At 48.7% G+C, this 21,247-nt stretch overlaps 1 protein-coding gene and 1 long non-coding RNA gene across 2 annotated transcripts in view; one reads left to right on the top strand and one right to left on the bottom strand.

Moving 5' to 3' along the window:
• Nucleotides 1-21,247, bottom strand: part of LOC107525542 (uncharacterized) — a 365,360-nt gene that overhangs the window by 273,182 nt on the left and 70,931 nt on the right. The gene's annotated exons all lie outside the window — the stretch shown is intronic.
• ARRDC4 (arrestin domain containing 4) lies at nucleotides 7,230-18,802 on the top strand. The gene is made up of 8 exons (XM_087829087.1): nucleotides 7,230-7,559; nucleotides 10,428-10,494; nucleotides 10,608-10,755; nucleotides 12,686-12,788; nucleotides 13,820-14,076; nucleotides 14,868-15,030; nucleotides 15,807-15,961; nucleotides 16,290-18,802. The coding sequence occupies exons 1-8, from the start codon at nucleotides 7,277-7,279 to the stop codon at nucleotides 16,338-16,340; spliced, it is 1,227 nt and encodes a 408-aa protein (XP_087685213.1). The 5' UTR covers nucleotides 7,230-7,276; the 3' UTR covers nucleotides 16,341-18,802.

The raw sequence follows: 21,247 nt of genomic DNA on the forward strand, positions 1-21,247 counted from the left end.
TGGCTCAGCGGTTGAGTGCCGGCCGGTGAACCAAGAAGTCCCCCGTTCAATTCCTGGTCAGGGCACATGCCCATGTTGTGGGCTTGATCCCCAGTAGGGGGTGTGCAGGAGGCAGCTGACCATTTCTTTCTCTCCCTCTCCCTTCCTCACTCTTTAAAAAATAAATAAAATTTCTAAAAATATGTCTAACAAGGGACAAGTAGGGACCGAGCCCAAAGATACAGGCCCCAGAGCTGGGTCTAGGCTGGGTACCTTTTCCTCCACTCAGATAGAGGTGCCTTTTCCTTGCACCCATGGTCTATGGCTTTAGGCTTCAGACCCACTTATGTGCATTAATATCAGGGCTTGAGAGAGAAAGAGACAGAGAGACAGAGACAGACAGAGAGGCAGAGAGAGGCAGGGTAGTACCCAGACTCAGATCAGGGTTGGTTTTGTTAACACCCATTGGGCAATCACTTGAAGAGAAATTTTTCAAGGTTTTGCGTGACAGTAAAAAGTGGCAGGCAGATTTTCTACAGGTAATTAAATGACAATGATACAAAAATGATCCCAATTATTCTTAGAGTCCAAATTCTACCATTCTCTTAAAGCAGTGGTGTTCGTCTCCACTCTCAGGGACGATTTAGGGAAAGGTTCTGAGATTCAGTCCATGAAATATGCTGGACATCGAGAAAGAAGGTCCTTGAAATAAAGAAAAAAAACTCACCTCCCTGCAAAGAGAGTGCTCTCTCTCTCTCCTCTCTCTCTCTCTCTCTCTCTCTCAACACCAGGTGCCATCCTGGATCATGGGGTAGAAGCCAGCTAAAGACAATTGAAATGTGAGCGCAGGTAACGTGGCTGCCACAAGAGGGCAGCGTAACACGAGTCCTGCAAGAGTCAGGGATGCTCAGGGCTCAGAAAACAGACCAACACTCACAACCCCACCAGGCGGCCCTCTCCTTGCAGCAATTATGCAAAATGTGGGGTAGGGGCTACATCCTTAAAAACAGTGATCACAGTGAACAGTGAAGAGAGGAAAACCGGAGCCTCCAGAACATTCCCTGGCGAAGAAATAGCCAAGCATATTATATATAACGTATGTAACATATAATGTATGTAATATGTAATATATTAATCTGATGCTTGCTTTAATCAAACACCTTAAAGAACAAACTGATTGTGTTTAGCTGTTGGGGCTTTTTGTTGCTGTTGTTAATCTTCACTTGAGGATGTGTTATTTCCATTGATTTTTAGACAGAATGGAAGGGAGGGCGGGAAGGAGGGAGGGGGCGTGAGTCAAAATTATACTTTTTTTTTTTGTCAGGTCAGCAAAAGATATATTTTTTGGTGTGCTGCAGAATTTTAGTAATTAGTTTATGTTGCCGTGAGATGAAAAGCGTTGAAAATTGCTGCCTTATACGTTGAAACCCCCTCGAACAAGAATCTCTGCAATAAATATTTGCTTAATCAGTGGGTAAAGAAACAAATGTCTGTCTCACAGGGTTCAACTGCATTTTTTTATTATTAAATACATCTTTATTGATTTCAGAGAGAAGAAGGGAGAGGGTGAGGGAGAGAGAGAGAAATATCAATGATGAGAGTCATGGATCAGCTGCCTCCTGCGCGCCCCCTGCTGGGGATCAAGGAGCCTGCACCCCGGGCCTGTGCCCTGACCAGGAATCGAACTGCGACCTCCTGGTTCATGGGTCGACGACCAACCACTGAGCCACACTGGCTGAGCTGAGCTTTCAGGAATTTTAACCCTTTCCATGAAATGACAGATTTGGAAAACTGTGGTGAAGGCCACATTTACTATTTCATTCAAAAAAAACCCCATGCCAAGAAAAACTGTGTGTGACAAAAGTAGACTTCTTAGAAAAACTTTTTAAAAAATCATGTTGAATGACAAACGGATTCAGCCCTTTTGTTAAGAACGGCGTTTGGACCACAGATGGGATATGGAGAACTGTGCTCAATCACAGATGGTATATTTTTTCCTATATTTTACAAAACGGGCAATTTCTACCACTCATTTTTTTTTCTCTTTTACATTTTGCTCTTGGTAATCCTGTAGATTGGAGAAAAAAACAAACTAAACTGAATGGAAACGTGAAAACATTTACTTTTAGTGCTGTTTATAATTTTACTCTTTTGGGGATAGAAACATCATGGAATATTCTGTGCTGCCATTTATTTTGGGGGGGAAAAAACAAACCTGGAGTGTAATTCATTTTAGGTGAGCAATTTGTTTTATGAGCCGTGTATGTTTATTTGGGGTTGCAGTGTTTTCCTGTTTTGTTTTGTTTTTGTTTTATTGGGTGCAATAAAGACACTTCTTATCAATTGATTTGTTGGATCAGCAACGGGCATCCTTCCAGACTGAGACATGGCAGCTTTTGGGAGGACATTACCCGGCATGTAATTCCACCACCGACAGGAATCCGGGTTCATTAGGGCCCCCTTGCACTGCATTATCTCTTCCTGCACACGGCGTATAACACAGCTTTCAAACCGCTTCTCTCTTTTTGATGGTTCATCACATACATGGTTTTGAGTCGTGCCAACTTTTATGCCAAACTGATAAAATCAGAAGTTCAAAAGTTCACTTCCAATCCCATGTGATGTGGAAACTTCAAATACTATAGAGCTTGCACCTTTTATAAATAACTAATTGCAGCCCTGGCTGGTGCGGCTCAGTTGGTCAGAGCATTGTCCGGTGCACCAAAAGGTTGCAGGTTCGATTCCCGGTCAGGGTACACACCCAGGTTGCAGGTTCGATCTCCAACCAGAGGGGACGCACACAGGAGGCGATCAATTGATATTTCTCTCTCACATCAATGTTTATCTCTTTTTCTCCTTTCTTCTCTCTCTAAAATCAATAAAAACATATCCTCAGGTAGGGATAAAAAAACAATAAAAATTGTGCCCGGCCAGCATGGCTCAGTGGTGGAGCATCAACCTAGGATCCAGGAGATCTCAGCTGGATTCCGGGTCAGGGCACATGCCTGGGTTGTGGGGACCTCGAACCCCAGCAGGGGGCGAGCAGGAGGCAGCCGATCCATGACTCTCATCATTGATGTTTCTCTCTCTCTCTCCCTCTCCCTTCCTCTCTGAAATCAATAAAAAACACATTTTTAAAAATTAATTGTAATGCAGGGTAGAAACTGGCAGAATTTGGTTACTATTTGGAGAGTGTTATAAAACCCTATTAGGAGGGAATTCTTATGCAACCTTCTATCGAGCCTGGGTGCGATGAATCCTGTCCTTTTGGGCTTGGCAAACTTACCACGACTCACAGGCCCCAGGGCACCTTGCAGGCCTGACATGAACGCTCTCCTGTCCAAGCGGGATCACACTAACTTGTGCATTTCCAGAGTGAGAAGTTCATGCCTGGGGACCGAAATCACGGCAGGTGCAGATCCGGCAGAAGCACCCATCAAAAGCCATGGGGGACATTCTTTGGGGCTTTGGTCAAGTATGTGACACCCACCGGCGGAAAGGGAGGCAGTGAGATTTAACAGCTGTGCCCACGGGCTAGGGAAACATGGAACCAGGAAGCTGTGTCTTCAGAAAAGTATTTCTTTTAAATCCACAAACATCACATCTGGCTGCATTCAGTTGTCGTAATGACGCAGTATTTAAGATGATTTAATGGGTTATCGCAGAACGAGAATCTTTGGCACTGACTTAACTACTGTGCATTTAAGAGAATGGAGCTGTTGAAGAGATGTTCTGTTAAAGCAGATAAAAAGCTGTTCTTTTTTTAATTTTTCAATTTTATTTTTTTATATGTTTTTATTGATTTCAGAGAGAGGAAGGGAGAGGGAGAGAGAGAAACATCAATGGTGAGAGTCGTGGATCAGCTGCCTCCTGCACGCCCCCTGCTGGGGATCCAGGAGCCCACAACCCGGGCATGTGCCCCGACCGGGGCTGGGGATTGAGCCTGCAACCGAGGTACGTGTCCCTGGTCAGAATCGAACCGGGGACCCTTTAGTCCGAGAGCTGATGCTCTAACCACTGATAAAACCAGCCAGGGCTTTATAAACTTTCAAAATAAGTTGAAACCCACCAATGGTCTTGATTTCTTAACGGATTAGGGAAAGCAGTGATCTGAAGGGGGAAAATGACAGCAAATTCTACATTGTTTCTTTTCCACTCGTTGCTGTTACTGCAAACCTTTGATGAGCCCTCTGAAAAAAGACCACGCGCGCGGTAATTCGAAGAAAAAGGTTAATGGTGTCATAACAACGATCGCCCCCTTTTAAAATTGTCATCCTCTTGGCTTTTACGGCTGTATTACCTTCACCTTTGCATGAACCCAGTGCACCAGCTGTTCCCCTCTGTCGTAACGTGCGCCGAGCATCGTCGTCGGAGCAGGATAAATGCCATCCTTTATCAATCGAGCCCAAGGGGATCGGAAGCTTCTTAGAACCACAACTGGAAAGGGTTGTTTATTGCAAGTTTCTGTTTTGATTTGTAAATTGTCCTCAAGTTAAATACATACCTGATGCCGAGGTACAGAACGTAAAAACGCAAGACAGTGTAACCGCGAAAGATCTGCATCGTAAAGTTTGACAGGTTGACAGATGAGAGAGCTAAAGACTCGTGAGGAAGGCACACGGGCTCCCTTCCCGGATGAGCTGGCACCTCGGGCACCTGGGAGCCTACCCGCCCCTGGATTCCCAGGCCCTTCCCCAGCAGGCCAAGGAATCGAGGAAACAAAGGAACAGATGCATTTAACTTACACAGAGCTACGTAGAAAGTCTCAATGCAGTTCCAAATTTGATATAATGAAGATATTATTCAATCGTGAGGCAATAAAATAAAAAATGTGTAATAACAGGTCTCAAATATCACCACAGAATACAGAAGATGGGGGTGCATTAAGGGGAAGCTACACTGACACTCTCCCAGGACCAGACTGGAATTACAAGTAAAATAGAGAAAAACCATAGAAGATGAGCTGGAGGTCACCCTCATAACCAAGGACGTACAGCGGAGACCGCAGGGAGACGGGTAGGAAGTGTGGAGGCAGAGAGGGCTGGCCGGGTCCCACATGCAGCAGCCGAAGGTCCAGAGGGAGGTCTCAGCTGCGCCCGGTTCCCACTGAGAACTCTAAACCCCAGGCTGGGGGGCAAAAGACAAAACAGCCAGAGGGGCTGCAGACTGATGACCACGGGACACCCGGAGCTCAGATCCTTCTGCACTGGCTGGGGCAGCAGGGACTCTCCAGCCCTATCCGATCTGCAGAAGGGAGCAAGTTCGCACCAAGCTCCCTGCGGACTGAAGGCAGTGTTGCGCTTAAGCTGCTCCTTGACTGTGGGGACACTACCATGTCCCTCTCTGAGCCAAATGGAGGAATCAAGTCCCCCATGAACTCTGTGTTAGGTACCAGAGGTAACGACAATGATGAGGAAAAGTTCTGTGTTTCGAGTGTGGGTGATGGACAACATGCGGATAAATACACAAGGTCAGGCAGTGTTGTAAAGGACAGAGGCAGAGCAAGCACAGGTCCGGGACTAGTCTGGATAAACAAAAAACGGTAAACAAAGAACAGTATTTCTGCACTTTATGCAGAGATGAATTTGTGAGCTTTTTCCCGCTGTCTTTGAGAGGAGATGAGAAAACTCTGGCCTTGTGGAGCCTCACTCAAGAGCCACATTCGTCATTGAAACTCGAAGAGAACAGTAGGGCAATCTTTCGTTTGAGAACCTTTTTTTAAAAATACACGTCTTTATTGATTTTAGAGAGACAAAAGGAGAGAGGGAGAGACATAGAAACATCAGTGATGAGGGAGTGTCATTAATCGGCTGCCTCCTGCGCGCCCTCTGCTGGGGATGGAGCCTGAAACCAGGGCATGTGCCCTGACCTGGAATCAAACCCGTGACCTCCTGGTTCATAGGTCAACGCTCAACCACTGAGCCAGGCAGGAGGGGTTAGTTTGGGATCCTTTAAAAATATATGTGTGTGTGTGTGTGTGTGTGTGTACATATATATATATATGTATGTATATATGTATATATATGTATGTATATATGTATATATATGTATATATATATATAAAATTTATATTTACATTTACATTTATATGTAGTAGCTGTATCAGGCCAGCTCTTAAATCTCAATACGAGATTAAGCAACCCGTATTAGCTCACTGACTTGGAATTTTTGTGGGGGGCGAATTTAAAAGGGTTAGGAAACGATGGCCAGATACTGGCAGCTGCGCTAGATGTACCCGATAAGACAATGGAAGGCAGGTCAGGCAGGAAAGAGTGTCTGGGCGTGGACGAGTTCTCAAAGCTCCCTGCAGGTTCTCCTGGGCTGACATACCGAAGGCAATAAGTCCTTTCGGGGGCGGGGCGGGGAGGGGGCAGAAACCTGGGTGGCGGCTGTTGTTTGGAAACAGCCTGATGCACGACGTGACCTCAGCTGCAGCAGCAGGAAGCAGGACTCGTCGGGCCATTCCCAGCTCGAGAGAGACTGCGAGCCCAGGGGTGCGGGGCGCAGCCTTCCTTCCCCACCCAAGGAAAAGTGGGGGGGTCCTGCAACCCCGGAGACGCGGGGCTCGGGAATCTGGGGATCAGGACATGACAACCTGCCCAGGGAAGTCCCCAGATCCCGTAAGGAAATATTACCGAGCTCCGCTTCCCAGGGCGTGTGCGTCCTCTGGGGCGCTGCAGACGGGACCAGAACCACGGCCGGTTCCGCCACAGCCTCGGGTTCTGGTTAAGAGCCCAGCTGACTCCTGCAGACTAGCCCCACGCCGCCGGAAGCCCCGCCCCCGTTCGTAACCATGGGAACGGGGACAAGCCACACGCCCGGGATTCCCAGGTCCGCCCCTTCCAGAGCAAATATTGTTTCTCATAATCTGTCCACATGGGCGCACCGCCTCCCTATTGGCCAGTGGCCCGGGGCTGTGCCTCGCCCCAGCCAATAAGCGGCCTGTGCACGTGCACAGCTGCGTATCCTGATAGGTCACTAGGGGCCGATCACGCACTGCCTACCTGCGCCGGCCCTTGCGTGGGGCGCCAATGGAATGACTCCGTTGTCATTCGCAACCAATCGGCACCAGGCATGGCTCGCAGCCGACCTATGGGCGCGCGCCGGGGGTGGGACGTCCCGGCCGGCTTCCAGTCCCGGCGGGGTTTGTTAAAGGGACAGGCCCCACGGCGCGCTAGGCTCCACCGGGCATCGCACAGCCGCCGCTGCGGCCCTCCGTGTGCGCCGGGCGCCCGTGACAGCGGCGCCGCTCTGCTCCCGACGCCGGATCCGGACCCCTGCCGACCTCTCTGGCGGGATGGGCGGCGAGGCGGCGGCCGTGGTGGGCGCCGAGGGTCGCGTGAAGAGCCTGGGTCTGGTGTTCCGGGACGAGCGCAAGGGCTGCTACTCGCGCGGCGAGACGGTGGCGGGGCACGTGCTGCTGGAGGCGGCCGAGCCCGTGGCCCTGCGCGCGCTGCGCCTGGAGGCCCACGGCCGCGCCACTGCCGCCTGGGGCCCGAGCGCCGGCCCCGCGGCCCCGGCCTGCGCCTCGGAGGTGGAATTCCTGAACGTGCGCCTGAGCCTGCGCGAGGCCCCGGCCGGTGAGCGCGGCGGCGCCGGAGGGGCTGGGAAGGGGCGCGCCGGGCAGATGCCCACCTGCCAGGCGTGCGGCCGCGGGCTTTCGGGGATGGAGTCCCCTCCGCCCCACCCCGGGGTGCGGGGCCTGAGCCTCAGCGTGGCCGCTGGTGACGCGCAGGTAACAATGCCTGCGCCCCCGCCTCGCCGCGTCGGGGAGATGGCGCGCGCCGCGGGTGCAGAGACCCCTCCGCCTGGCGCCCCAGGACCCTGGAGGACCGCTCTGGGAGTGAGCCGTTGTCAAGGAGACCCCGTGATGACGACCTGTCGGGAATCCCGCGTCTGGGGATCCGGGTCTTGCCCCTTCTGGCCTGAGGACTGGAGGGCGCAGCCCGGGTCTGTGAGGTTCCGTGGCCTGGCGCCCCGTGTTTCATGGGCCTCCCCTCCTCCCAGTCCTGGATCTCGATGCTCCCTCGTGGCTCAGGATGCATCCTTGGTTCAGGATGAATTAGCAAAACCTCCGGAGGGGCAGCGGTTGAAAGGAAGTGTTCCTTGGCGCCGTCTCTGGGGAGCCGCGGGTACCTGGAGAGCTCTGCCTCTGCCATAGATTATTAATTTTCGCTGCTTTTGTTCCTTTCTCACCACCATCCCCAGCCCCGGAGCGATGGGCCTGTAGAGACAGTGGGGTCCGGGCGTGGCAAGAGCCTCTGGTGGAAAGGTCCCCCTTGCAGGCTTGTCCGCAGTCTCCACGTGGGAACCCACCCTAGGGGTGGACCATTCGCATTAAGCGCAAACATTGATATCCATCAGTTCCGAAATTACAAGGAACATTGTGTCTCCATCTTCTTTTAGTTGCTAGTAGCTCCTTTTTTTTTTTTTTTTTTTTTCTGCCTCATCGGCTGCAGTTTGGGGCCATAAAATAATAGTACACATCCCGGCCCCTCCAAGAGTAAAAGGCGTGATATCTTTGACCCTTGCTGTGTCTTGTACAGAATCAGCAGAGTGGGCAGCTTTGCCTTGTCCTGCTGTGTGGACAAGTACGCTGCCCACGGGTGTTTCCTCACGGTGTGTGGGGAGGGAGGGATCCCCAGAACCGGAGCGGGGAGAAACCTATTTGGAACCAAAGGTCTCCCTCGGATGACCAAGCGGCAGTGTGGGAGGTGGCAGCTGCTCCCTGCCTCGGTGCCCTGTCACGGTCACTGTGGTTCCCAGGAGCAAGTGGCTCACGCCTGCCTCCCCCGAAGGTGACACCACACAGCTTCTCGGGGTGGCTGGAAGGGCCATGGAGAGAGAAGAAACTTGTTTTTGCCCAGGACTTTGGACTCTGTCTCTGGGCCCACGACTACTGAGTAAACAGATACAGGATTAACAGCAGTTAAACCTGCTTAGAGAAAAAAATAGCAAAAAAAAAAATTAGAAAAAAAATGTTTGGGTAAAATCTGGACTAACATTTTGGCTCACAAGTCAGATTCTGTGTTTCCGTTCCGATGCGATGCAACGTTCAAACCTAAACAACTTAGATCGCTTGTTTTTAGAATGCACCATAACAAACATTGGCAGAAAAATATGTTTTACTTTAAAAAAAAATTATAGTTTTTGTTGATTTCATACAGAAGAAGAAAAAAAAAAAAACAGAAAAAAGAGAGATCACTCCTGATATCTGTAGCGTGGAAGAAATTAGCAACTTTACGTGGTTGTAGATTCTCGGGGTCATTTAATTTCCAAACCTAACTGGTTCCAGTCACCCGAAGAGATCTTTAGACTGCTGAGAGTTGGGGGGAAGTGTGGCTATGGGGTCTCTTTTCAAGATAACCTCCTCAGGTCATTCTTGGGCATTGTTCGTCCAATCCAACTAGTTATTCCTATCGAAACTGCGGTAGGGAAACAAGACAGACCAGAGAGGAGGCTTCAGTCCTCCGTCACCCACCAGCAGGCTGACCTTGTGTGACCTTGCCGGAGCTCCTCCGCCGTCCCTGAGCCCCAGACCCTAACTCTGCAGTGGTCTCCCAGCTCCCACAGCGCAGGGGTGCCTGAGTTCCGGGCTTTGGGTATAAGACCATTAGCGAACGAAACACCCCCCCTCCCTGTGACATAAGTGGTCCCCAGTGCCACAGAAACGGACGCGTGATTCATGTCGGGAAACTTTAGTTCTTAATAAACAAATGAGAGAGAGAGAAAACAAAGATTTGATTCCAAGCACCGTAACCCACACTCATCAACGTCCTCAATTGTTTTTCCTGCTTAGGCTCTGAGATGATGGCAGGTCTCATTTTAAAATGTTATAGTTCCTATGTTGCCTTTTTTTTTTTTTTTGTCTACGAAGAGGGAGCATAATCTCTGTCTTACCCTCTTTGGATATCCTGGGCCTCTCTGTGCCCCACAAATGTCTCTCATGCCCTGCCTCACGCTGTTCTCTTCATCTGAACCGCTCCACGCCAACCCGGCGCCCGCTGCCAGGTGTCATCCTCGGGGGGCCCGTCCCCAGCCCCCCACGGGCTCCTGCACTCTGCGGTCACTGCCTCGGTACAAGTGTCTAGCGTCCCTTCCTCCCACGGCTTGAGGATTGGCATTATTGGTCTATTATATCCAAGTGCCTGACACCTACACGCTATAAATTTTGACCTCAAATGAAGCCCACAGTTTTAAACAGGAGCCATATATATGTGTATATATATATATATGTATATATATATATACATATATATATATGGGTTACGCTTGATACAAACTGATTCAAGTTTTAATTCTCTAAATCTGCGTTCAATGAACTTTTTGGAATATACTAGACATGACAGCCAGGAAAACCCTCCTTCAAAAAAACATCTGAATCAGGTGGTGGAACTTCTTGATTTATCGCTAACCTTGGTTAAAATAAAACGCATTCTCTTTTTTAGGTCAAGGCATCCTCCTGTTAGAACCGGGAAAACATGAATTTCCATTTAGCTTTCAACTCCCATCTGGGTAAGTGAGGCTACTGTCACGTTTTTTGTGATTTTTTTTTTTTTCTCTTTCATTTCCTGGCTTTGTTTAACTGAAATATAAACTTATACATTCATTTCTTTGGCTCTATCCAGACTCTTAGGAACCTCGTTTACTGGGAAGTACGGAAGCATCCAGTACTGCGTGAGGGCCGTCCTGGACCGGCCCAAGCTACCTGCCCAGAGTGTGACGCGGGAACTCCAGGTGATTAGTCACATCGATGTCAACACACCAGCATTACTCGTAAGTGTCCCTCCTTCCTGCCCTCCCCCGCCCTCCCTTCCTGCTTCATTTCCTCCCCGAGCCAGTTCAGCGCTCGTCCGGCCTGTCCCCTTCCGATACCATCTTGTAACCCACAGGCACTCGCCCTCAATCTGGGATGGATTCTAGGTTGAGCAAATTACAAAGCGTGTGTGTTAAATACTGTTGATCGGGGCCCCGGCTGCTCTGGGCGGCTTCCCAAAAAGTCACGCAGGCTGGAAACGCGCGAGCCGGGCGTCACGATGATAACTCGAACCCGGAGAGCCGTGACCTAGACGGACGGCCACACTCGGGGCGGGGGTGTTCTAAACTCTCCAGTAACAGCAGGTTGGGGGACAGTAATCAGGAAGGGGTATTAATCACGCCCAGCCCGTTCCTGAGGCCCGCCCCATTATGCTATGTATCCCATTTTGCGTGTCATTTTCTAGCATTAAGTGCAGTGCGTGCAGCTGTCTCGGGGACCCTTCCATTATCATTTCCTCGTGACAGATCTGGCCACATTAAAGCATTGAATTTCCAATAATCACCAGAAAATACTGTAGACGGATAAGACAGATTAGGCGATAAGTAACAACAGAGCAGGCAAGATGGGAGCTAATGAGCGAGGTTCTTTTATCTAAACCCATATTATCAAAATAATGTAAAATTATACCTTGTACTTTGGTGATAGCTACTGGGACCTAATGGGTCTTCATTTAAATATGAATGAATGGTTTTTTATTTTTTTTTACTTTATAAAAAATACTGGGGTGATTTAAACTTTTCATCATGATACTGATGTTACAAAGATGCATTTTAGTTAGTGCGGGAGGTTTCTTTTTCTGGCCAACGTTTTTCAAGATAAGGAAAGAAGCCAAGAGTTAGGAGTTATTTAACTCTGTTTTCGCAGGAAAATGGAATAGAATTCACTCTGATGTTCATCTTTAGATTGTGAAACTATAACAAATACGCCCTGTTTGTATATTTGTGGCCGAAATTGTAAAATAACCAGCACCCAGCGACCCGGTTTATAGCTGTGACTTACCACCCGCTTAACACCTCCGAAAATTGACCATGCCCAGTGTCTTTATCTCTAAAACTATTACAGTTGAGAGGGTAACTATTACTAAACTATTTATGGGGCCATTGTGGCAAATGACTTAAAGAGATTTTATCTTTTGCCAAAAAACAGATACTCTTTAGCCTTTGCTATTCTTTTCTGTAAACAAAGACAGAAACATTGTAACTTTCGGGTTTTACAATGAGCCTGTGGTCTGCGCATCTTGTAACCCAAGCCTTTTAAATCTTGTGTCATTTCCCTTGATACCGGACAATGGAAAGTGGGGCGTGTCCAATAATCTTTCAGATCCGTAACACTGGGTATCTTTTCCTGCTGTTACACAAAACGCCAAAAGCCATTCTGAGTTAAAGACACTTGAAATATCTGCCTAATAATGCATTTTGAAGTGGGAGGGGGCCAGAGAGGGGGCATTTGTTTAGTCCATGCTTTAAATGCCAAAACAAATAGAACATTTATGATCATTGGTTTTTATGCCATTTCTCCTTTGCCCAGATCTACATAGAAAGCCTTAAAATAGTAGTGCTGACTTGTTAACAGATACTGGAGGTTTTGATTGCTTTTATAAGGGATGGTATATCATTTCCCAGAAACGTAATGACTAGGATGGTGTCACCCCAACGTGGATGAGAAAATTCACCTTCGTTTTCCGAGAAAGGGAACGATTTCGGATGCTTCGTGTTTCAGTAAGATTCTGTCTCATATGTCACGTGAAATAAGACAGGTTGATTTGTTTGTCTGTTTTGGAAGACGTCCCTTTACAACTACTTAATGAAGACTAACACATAATTTTAAGTCTTGTGAGTGTTCTAGACTGGTTTAATGAAAGTTGTTTTGTCATTTGAAATTTCCCAGACCCCAGTGTTGAAAACTGAAGAGAAAATGGTCGGCTGCTGGTTCTTCACCTCGGGCCCAGTCTCGCTGAGTGCCCAAATCGAAAGAAAGGGGTACTGTAACGGTGAGCAGAATGTTCTGGAATTCCCAGTGGAAGATTCATTCATTTTATTGGCTGATTTTAAGTGATTTTCAAATAGCGTGTTTTGTCATTCACGAAGTACATTCTATTTTAAAAACACAAACAAAAGATGTCACTGTTCTTCATATAAATAATTGATATTTAAATATTTCCGAGTGGATAGGTTCCAGTAAAATGCGGGCATTCCTGACTTCAGTCCTCTTACTGTGGCCACAGAGACTAAAAACGGGGAGAGTCAGGGAGCGCCAGGGTCACGTTCTAACGTTGTAAGAGGCTCCCCACAGCCGTGTTGCTCGGAAGAGAGCTCTTGCGGTATGGAAACACTATCCGGCCTTCCAATCCCACACTGGGGATACAAATATACGGAGCGAGAATGCAGAGCCTTAGCAAGCTTAACAGTCCGACTGATAGTGCAACTCCCATTTGTGACAGGCCCCATCCCGTTTCGCGGACCCGGTCCCCTCCTGGGTCCTGGCTTATTGCAAATGAATGGGGAGCGGTAGGATGGCGGATGCACCACGTGGATGTAAAACTTGCCTACGCCACCCATTGCTTTCTTCGTGCCTTCCCACCTAGTCCTTAAAAGCAAAGGCTGAGTTCTTTTGCGGGGCGCAGATTTTACCTGGGGGGGCACCGAGCTTGTTAGGGATCTTTTGTACCTAACAAGGCACTCAGTCGTTTACTGGGTAGGTCTTATCATTTTTTAAAGATGCTGGTCATTTACGTAGCTTTAGAATTGGTAACCTAATATTGCTACATTAGAAAAATGGCTAATGCAACAATCAGAAAACAGTGTCTGCCACAACCTGCAGTGAATTTCCATTTCTCCCACTGGGATTTACAGTATCCGTTTTCCGTTGGGGGCTTCTCAATTTGTTACAGTTCCAAGGCTTCTTGATTTGTTACAGTTTTGTTGCCAACCTTTCAGCTTTAATTGGTAACAGCTCTCTTCCACCGTGGTGAGAACTTTCCAGAAAGTCTCTGAAGGTGTTTTTTTTAATTTTTTTCCTTAGGAGAAGCTATCCCAATCTACGCAGAAATAGAGAATTGTTCCTCCCGGTTGATAGTCCCCAAAGCTGCCATTTTCCAAACCCAGACGTACTTGGCGAGCGGGAAAACGAAGACCGTCCGGCACGTGGTGGCCAACGTGCGAGGGAACCACATCGCGTCCGGGAGCACCGACACGTGGAACGGAAAGATGCTCAAAATCCCGCCCCTCCCACCGTCCATCCTGGACTGCCGCATCATCAGGGTGGACTACTCCCTGGCCGTAAGCTGCGCTCCTTTTAAGACTAAAAGTGTGCAGAGTTGACCTGCAACGTGTCCATGTTACTGTGAATATGCAGGCTGGGCACCTAGGGCAATGTCCTTTCAGATCAACAGCATTGCAATAAATTGTGAAGTACATGAACACTGGCCTTTGTAAGCAAAAACGATCCCCCTATGGGATTTAATTAAATAACATAAAAAAACTAGGGTGCAGCCCTGGCCAGTTTGGCTCAGTGGTTAAAGCATCAGCCTGCAGACTGAAGGTCCCGGGTTCGATTCCAGCCAAGGACAAGTACCTCAGGTGCCAGCTCCATCCCCAGCCCTGGTCAGGGTGCTTGTGCAGGAGGCAACCAATCCATGTGTCTCTCTCACATCACATCAATGTTTCTCTCTTCCTAACCACCCCTCCCAAAAAGCAATAGAAAAAGTATCCTTGGGTGAAGATTAAAAAAAAAAATTAAGGCACATTCCGGGTGTTTGTGGTAGTGCAGGCACGTACTTCATTTTCTGTGGTTATCATGTGTGTAAGCCACACACACTAGCGATGAGGTATGTCAAGGCCACGGCTCCCCATCCCCGAGTGTGCCCGGTCCTTGGTGTGCTCGTCTTGCGGCCTGTTCTTTATTTTATTGGGTCTGGACAACGTACAATTGTATTGCGGGGTACAGGGGGTGGCAGGTGACAGTAGCATTTGTTCCTGTGAAAAAATAATCAGCTATTCTTTCTAGAAGGTTAAGCTTTTTTGTTGCCTTTCTATTTCATTTCCTTCTCTCTCTTTTTTTGGCATAACAGGTGTATATTCACATCCCTGGTGCTAAAAAATTGATGCTGGAGCTGCCCTTAGTGATCGGGACAATCCCATACAGTGGCTTTGGCAGCCAGAACTGCGGCGTGGCCAGCCAGTTCGGCGTGGACTTGAGCTGGTGGGCGCTGACACTGCCGGAGCAGCCCGAAGGTAAAGGGTTCGGGTTCTGGGTTCTTTCAGAATGAAACTTAACACACAAAACACCCAAGAACAGGACGTAGAACCTGGCAAGCGCACAGGCCTTAATCCCTGCTGCCACCACAACTATGCGGCCTCTCCTTGTTAGTAAAAATCATCTGACTTATTCCCCGGACGGGCCTCTGAGAGCCTAGCTTGTCTAGGACGCGAAGCTGCCGATGCCAGACCCAGAAATAAAATCCCCGTTTGCTGATTCTGGTGTATAAATAGGAAAACAACAAAAAGTAGTCAGCATAGAAGCGCAGTGCTGTAGATCTTCTGTAGCCACATTTCAATGATTTTTTTTTTTTTTTGATTTTTTTTACCTAGACTATAACACATGTCTCAAAAAACTAGGGTATAATCAAAGTAGACTCTACTCCACGTTTTCCAGTGTCATAGACATGAAAACATGCCCGTTGTGTTATCATCAACTTTAGAGAAACTTCTTGTTTATGTAAGAGTTCAGAGGGGGAAAAAAGCCACTGAGCGTTGACCTGTGATCCAGGAGCTCGCGGTTCGATTCCCGGTCAGGGCACATGACCAGGTTGCAGGCTCCTCGATCCCCAGCAGGGGGCGAGCAGGAGGCAGTCAATCATTGATTCTCATCATTGATGTTTCTCTCTCTCGATCCCTCTCTCTCTCTCTGAAATCAATAAAGACTTTTTTTTTTTAAAAAGAGTTCAGAGGGGTTCATGGAACTCGGTTGTGCGTGGATTAATCTCACCCCAGCTCCCTTTCCGTTTCAGCTCCCCCGGATTACACGGACGTGGTGTCGGAGGAAGAGGTGTCCAGGCAGGGCCGCCCTTACGCGCGGCCGCCCAGCTGGGACGGGGAGGCCGGCTGCCCCGCGCTCGCCTGCCTTCGGGACTTCCGCCTTCAGCCGCCTCCTCTCTACTCAGAGGTAGACAAAGGCCCAAGAGATACATTCAACTTGACTTGCATTGTGCTGTCTGCAAATGACACTTCGTTGCTAAGTCCTCATTCACAAGGGATACATATTTAAACAGATTTTTTATACAGTGACGGCAGATGATCACTGTTTCATTGGCCGCCTTGCACAGGACGGTCCCTGAGCTCTGTGGTGTGGGCAGGGTGTTGAATGTGGCCATGGACCACGGAGAAGCGAAGCGCCTCCTGGGACTTAGGGGCTTAGTGATCACCCCCATTGCGTCAGCGGAAATAGATCCGAGTCCTTTTAAAGTCGTAACCCAGGCTGCTCTCCTTTGCAGGTTGATCCACATCCCAGTCACGTAGGAGAGACCCAGCCCGTCCCCATCTGAGCGAGCGTAGTCCGGAAACCGCTGTGATCGGCAGGCACCAAAGGGCATTGCCTCTTCTCCCCCCACCCCTGCCTCTTTGGGGACGAGCGAGGGAAGATTCACCTAAGAACATAACCACATCAACACCAAGCAATTAAAGAATTCAGGAACTTCAACAGGACTGTCGCCCGAGTTGACAGCAGGGCCGTGCGTCCCCTTCGAAGAATGGGAGGGACGCATGATGCCATGGAGTGTTAACGGGAGTCCCAGTGGGGACACAGTAAGAGAGGGGAGGCCTGCGCCAACCCGGGAGACAGGAGTGTGTGTGACCAGGGCAACATGCGCGCCCTGGGAGGGGACTCAATTTTGGAGCGCAGGGATGTGCAGGGACAGGAAAAAGCCCACTCACTACACAGTGGGACCCCCGGGTGCCAGGGGCTGCCTGCTGCCTCCCGATCCCATAGGACCAAAGTCCATGGCCCTAGGGGTCCTTAAACCAGCCTGTTTCAGGGCTGGTTTAAGATGCGGTTTGTAATCGGGCAGTGGAGTAGGATGAAGCCTGGAAAGAGTCCCCCTCAAGGCTGGTCAGCTCCCACGGGAAAGATGAATTTCAACATGGAAACCCATCTGGTGGGAGGCCGCGATTTTTTCTACCCTCTTTCAGCACTTCAACAGGATACATGTTTGACTTTCACCTAGGAGTCTATCTGAAAAAGAAGGGGGGACAAATGTTGCATCTCTAGAATTACTTGAAAAGTACCCAAGAGAAAGGCCTTTTCCTAACCTACCTCTAGCGGGCGATCGGGGTTGGTTTTAAAACTCCGCCTGACGGGTGTTTGGAGGGTCTCCTGCTTTGCAGTCGTGTCTTATCTCGCCCGTCACTGCATCTGAGACCGAACCAAGGGGAAACCCTGCGCGGTTAGCATTCGATGCAGTGAGTGGACGCGTGCCCAAGGGTGTTTCAAAATAAATGCAAAGTCCGTAGGAATGCCAGTTTTTAGAAAGGCATGAATTTTTTTACTCCTAGCGGGGGACACACGTCTCCCGGTGGCAGTCACTGCCTTGTCCCTTGTCCAATTCTTCAGTCATTCTGTTTAAGCTGTGAGTGTATTGCTCTGGTGCAATATTTTGTTAGCATTTAACCTCAGGATATGGAGAGCGAGGGGATGACGTTGCTGCTAAAAATCTAGGAAGTATTTTTCCTGTTCCCCTCGGGCCTCCTAGTCGTGGTCTCACGTCCCCCTGCTGTGTCGTTGGATCTGTGGGTTCCGTGAGCTGAGGGCATTTCTGGGCAAGAGGAGACAGGAGGCGGGGGTTCCCGCGATGGAGACTGGGGACCAGCTGGGGACATAGGTGTCCTAGGGTTTGATCTAGAAACCCGGGTGCTTCCCACGTGAAAAGCTCAACTTCATCCAATGGAGCAGTACCTTCCGATCACTGTTTTCAGCCAGAAACAGAAAAGTCCCCCAAGGCCCAATTCTGGATCTAAACCCCAGTGGGCCGCTCGATCAGGGATCTTGCTACAAACATTAGGTGCAATGCATGCATTTCTGTGGCGCCCCCCCGGACAGGCCGCGCACCTTTCCACGCGAGCCACGGTTTCAAAGCCACCACGCAAAATGGTTCCACCGACACGCGTGGGACCGAGACCATCGCAGAGCGATCCCCTGCCTCGGCTTTCGATGCAGCCTGTTTGGGAGTGTGCTTGAAAATGGGCCCATGTGTTGAAGTTCTGTCTGAGCAGTTTCGTTTCTGCTTTAAAAAAAAAGATCATCTCCCGTGATTCGTTGACTTCTAAATCGTAGTTTACACGCCTTGTCAAGACTTTTTCCATTCCCACGACACCAAGACAAAGGGAAGAAACAAAATGCAGCCGGGTGCGGTGGAAAGAGAGGAAATCGAGGGGTCTGGCTCCAGATAGAAGAGCAGCCACTTGCTGGGACCCTTCCCCGGGGTGACTTAATCTCCTCCATCAGAGAAGTCATGGAGCGAACCCCGAAAACAGCAGCCCAGATAACTGATGGTGCATCTCTTCGGAGAACAGCTTGGGTACGACCTGCCTCGTTGAATTCCCAGCAGTGCGCCCGACCTTCGGCAGTGGGTCAAAGCTGCAAACCTTTCCACGATCGCGAAATTATTTTACAGATGTAGAAAATGCTACATCGGAACAGGGGCGACTTGGAAGTGAAGGTAAACTTACATTTGGCTCTTGTATCCGCTTGTATTTTCCCTTGCTGGGTTCCCAAAGAAACCACGCCTTAGGATTTTCTTTCTGATGCAAAAATTTTGAAATTGAAAATGTGAAGCTCTGAGGGCACGCAAAAAAAAAATCCTCCTGTGGGCAGAACTTTAATTTTTTTTAATTTTTTTATTTTTTTGCACAGTAAGAAATTCAATAGGTGGGGGGGTTTGATAAGTTGACTATGAAAGCTTTTTTTTAATTTTTATTATTAAATATGTAATGATTTAACCCACGGGGGGGGGGGAACCCAAGACAGTATTTTGTACTCTTGTTTGAACCCCATGGGTTCCTTTTGTTAATAAAATGATCACACTAACCTGAGTTGCTAGTTTTGTTCTGTTCTGTTTTTGTGTGACTGTGACTTAAATTGTGACAGACTTAAGGGAAATCAATACCACAAAATGAACAGTTAACTGATGGTGAGACGCTTTTGCTGCCTCGAGGCCAGGCGCCGCCCCAGGATCCTGAGCCTGTTTTTTACAGTGGGCTCGGTTTCCCCAACATAGTCCGTGCTGAGCTTCCACGAAAAGAAATAGTTAAGATGAGCAATAAGCTGAGCTATACTAGCGGTCGACAGAGCATTCTCTGGGTTTATCCCCAAGTGGAGTGGCCACTTTTTTTTTTTAATCCTTACACAAGGATATTTGGGTGGCGGGGGAGAGAGGAAACATCAATGTGAGAGAGACACATCGGTTGGTTGCCTCCGCATGGGCCCCAACCAGAGCCTGGGATCGAACCTGCAACCCAGGTATGTGCCCTTGGCAGGGAATGGAACCCGGGACCCTTCAGTGAGCGATATAGTGGCCACTTTTTAAAGCTTCTGGAGGCTCGTGTCATTGGGCCAGAACCTGCCAGGACTGGTTTAGTAGGTCTGGCGGGAAGCAGGTGGACCAATCCACACTGGGGACACTCACCTGGGTAAACGTCCCCTCTCTACCTAAATACTCACATGCACAAAAGCCATGTTTTATACAATGAATTCGCAAACTGCCCAGACCCTCGGTCCAGGAAAATTAACCTCAGCTAAGCGGTAAAAATTAGCCCAGGAGCTTACTCTTCAAGCGTTTAGAACACGCGAGACGGTGTTCAATGACACACAGCTCTTGTCTGCCTCCACACTGGCAATCCACACACACTGAGATATTTGTCTCATGCACTAAATACCCACGGAAAATTCACTAACGTTTCTATAGTTTATCATGGAAACCGGAAGGATTTTAAAACCTAGAACAAGGCGCGACGGTGCAAAGAATCTAGGACAGTGCTCTCGTGTTACAAACCAGGATGCCAGGACCCAGAGGTGTGACCTGGAGGTCTGACCTACATTCCCTGCAAGGTCCTTGCTCGCTCTAAAGTTTCCTGAGTCGGCAGCTTTAGAAGTCATGGAAACCGTCCCTGCTTTAAATCACGCAGTTTTTTTAGCCTTGCAGACCTGGGTACTAAGCAAGCACGGGCTAAATCAAGTCTTCAGGGTTTGTATCTAAAAGGCCTCACTCCCCAAAGAAGCCTCTGACTCCATTGCTTCACCGGTAGCTGGGACCCTTTCTAACTTATTTTGAAACAATTATAGACTCTCCAGAAGTAGCAATATCAGTAAAATGATCCCATGTAACCATATGTATCCATACCCCTTAGGTAGCTGTAATACATCCTCAGAATCGGGAAGTTGTGTTGACACAACACCATCCACCGGAGCTCAGGCCTCACTGGGATTTCACTGGGCTTTGAATGCACCCATTGTACTTGTGTTTGTGTGTACAGTTCTGTGACATTTTATGGGACGTCTAGGTTCCTATCATCGCTGCAGTTGATAAAGGAACCTGTCCCGAGCAGGAAACTCCGCCTCCCCCCTGCAGCCACACCCTCCCCTTCCCAGCCCCTGATCATCCCCTCTCCAGGGCTCTAAAATCTCGTCCTTTGGAGAATGCTAGATAAAAGGAATCACTCGGTCCCCTGGCTGGTCTGGCTCGGCAGTTAGAGCGTCAGCCCTCAGACTGAAGGATCCGGGGTTCGATTCTGGCCAAGGGCACGTACCTCGGTTGCAGGCTCCATCCCCAGCTCTGGCCAGGGCTCCTGCAGGAGGCAACCAATCGATGTCTCTCTCTCATATCAATGTCTATCTCCAACCCCCCCCCCCCCCCCCGTGTCTCTGTCTCTCCCTTCCACTCTCTCTGGAAAGCAATAGGAAAAATATCCTCGGGTAGGGATAAAAAAATAAAAGGAATCGCTCCGTATGTACCTTCTCAATTAGCTTCTTCACTGGGCATAATCACACCCTTAAGATCTGGGCAGGTTACTGTATCAACAGTTTGTGCTTTTACGTTTCATTTTAAAAGAAACAAACTGACATTTAAATTTTCATTTTGCAACTTGCAAAGAAAACATGGGACATTTACCTGCATGTGACACCTCTGTAAATATTTTGGTTTTGCATTTGGGGACTACTTTTTAATGTTGACAATTACATAAATGCAGGTTTACACAAACTTTTCAGGGCTCGTTTTTAGCTTGCCTAAGCACTCAAAGTATTTTTTTTTTTCCTTTAAATGGCAAACTATTGCATTATAGATGAGCAAGATACACCCGTGATGAGAGGAAACCAAGGAGAAGCTACCTTGGACTTTATCCTATCGGCTTCTGAATATGCTAAATTTAATGCACATTATGCAGGAGGAGGGGCTTCTGA

The sequence above is a fragment of the Miniopterus natalensis genome, chromosome 22 (assembly GCF_054644295.1).
Source record: "Miniopterus natalensis isolate mMinNat1 chromosome 22, mMinNat1.hap1, whole genome shotgun sequence".
NCBI lineage: Eukaryota > Metazoa > Chordata > Mammalia > Chiroptera > Miniopteridae > Miniopterus > Miniopterus natalensis.

Excerpts from the sequence above, each read along its gene's own strand:
- ARRDC4 (XM_087829087.1), top strand. The coding sequence starts at position 7,277 with ATGGGCGGCGAGGCGGCGGCCGTGGTGGGCGCCGAGGGTCGCGTGAAG. Across the intron at positions 10,495-10,607 it reads AGCTTTCAACTCCCATCTGG|ACTCTTAGGAACCTCGTTTA; the intron begins GTAAGTGAGGCT and ends GGCTCTATCCAG. Across the intron at positions 14,077-14,867 it reads GGGTGGACTACTCCCTGGCC|GTGTATATTCACATCCCTGG; the intron begins GTAAGCTGCGCT and ends TTGGCATAACAG.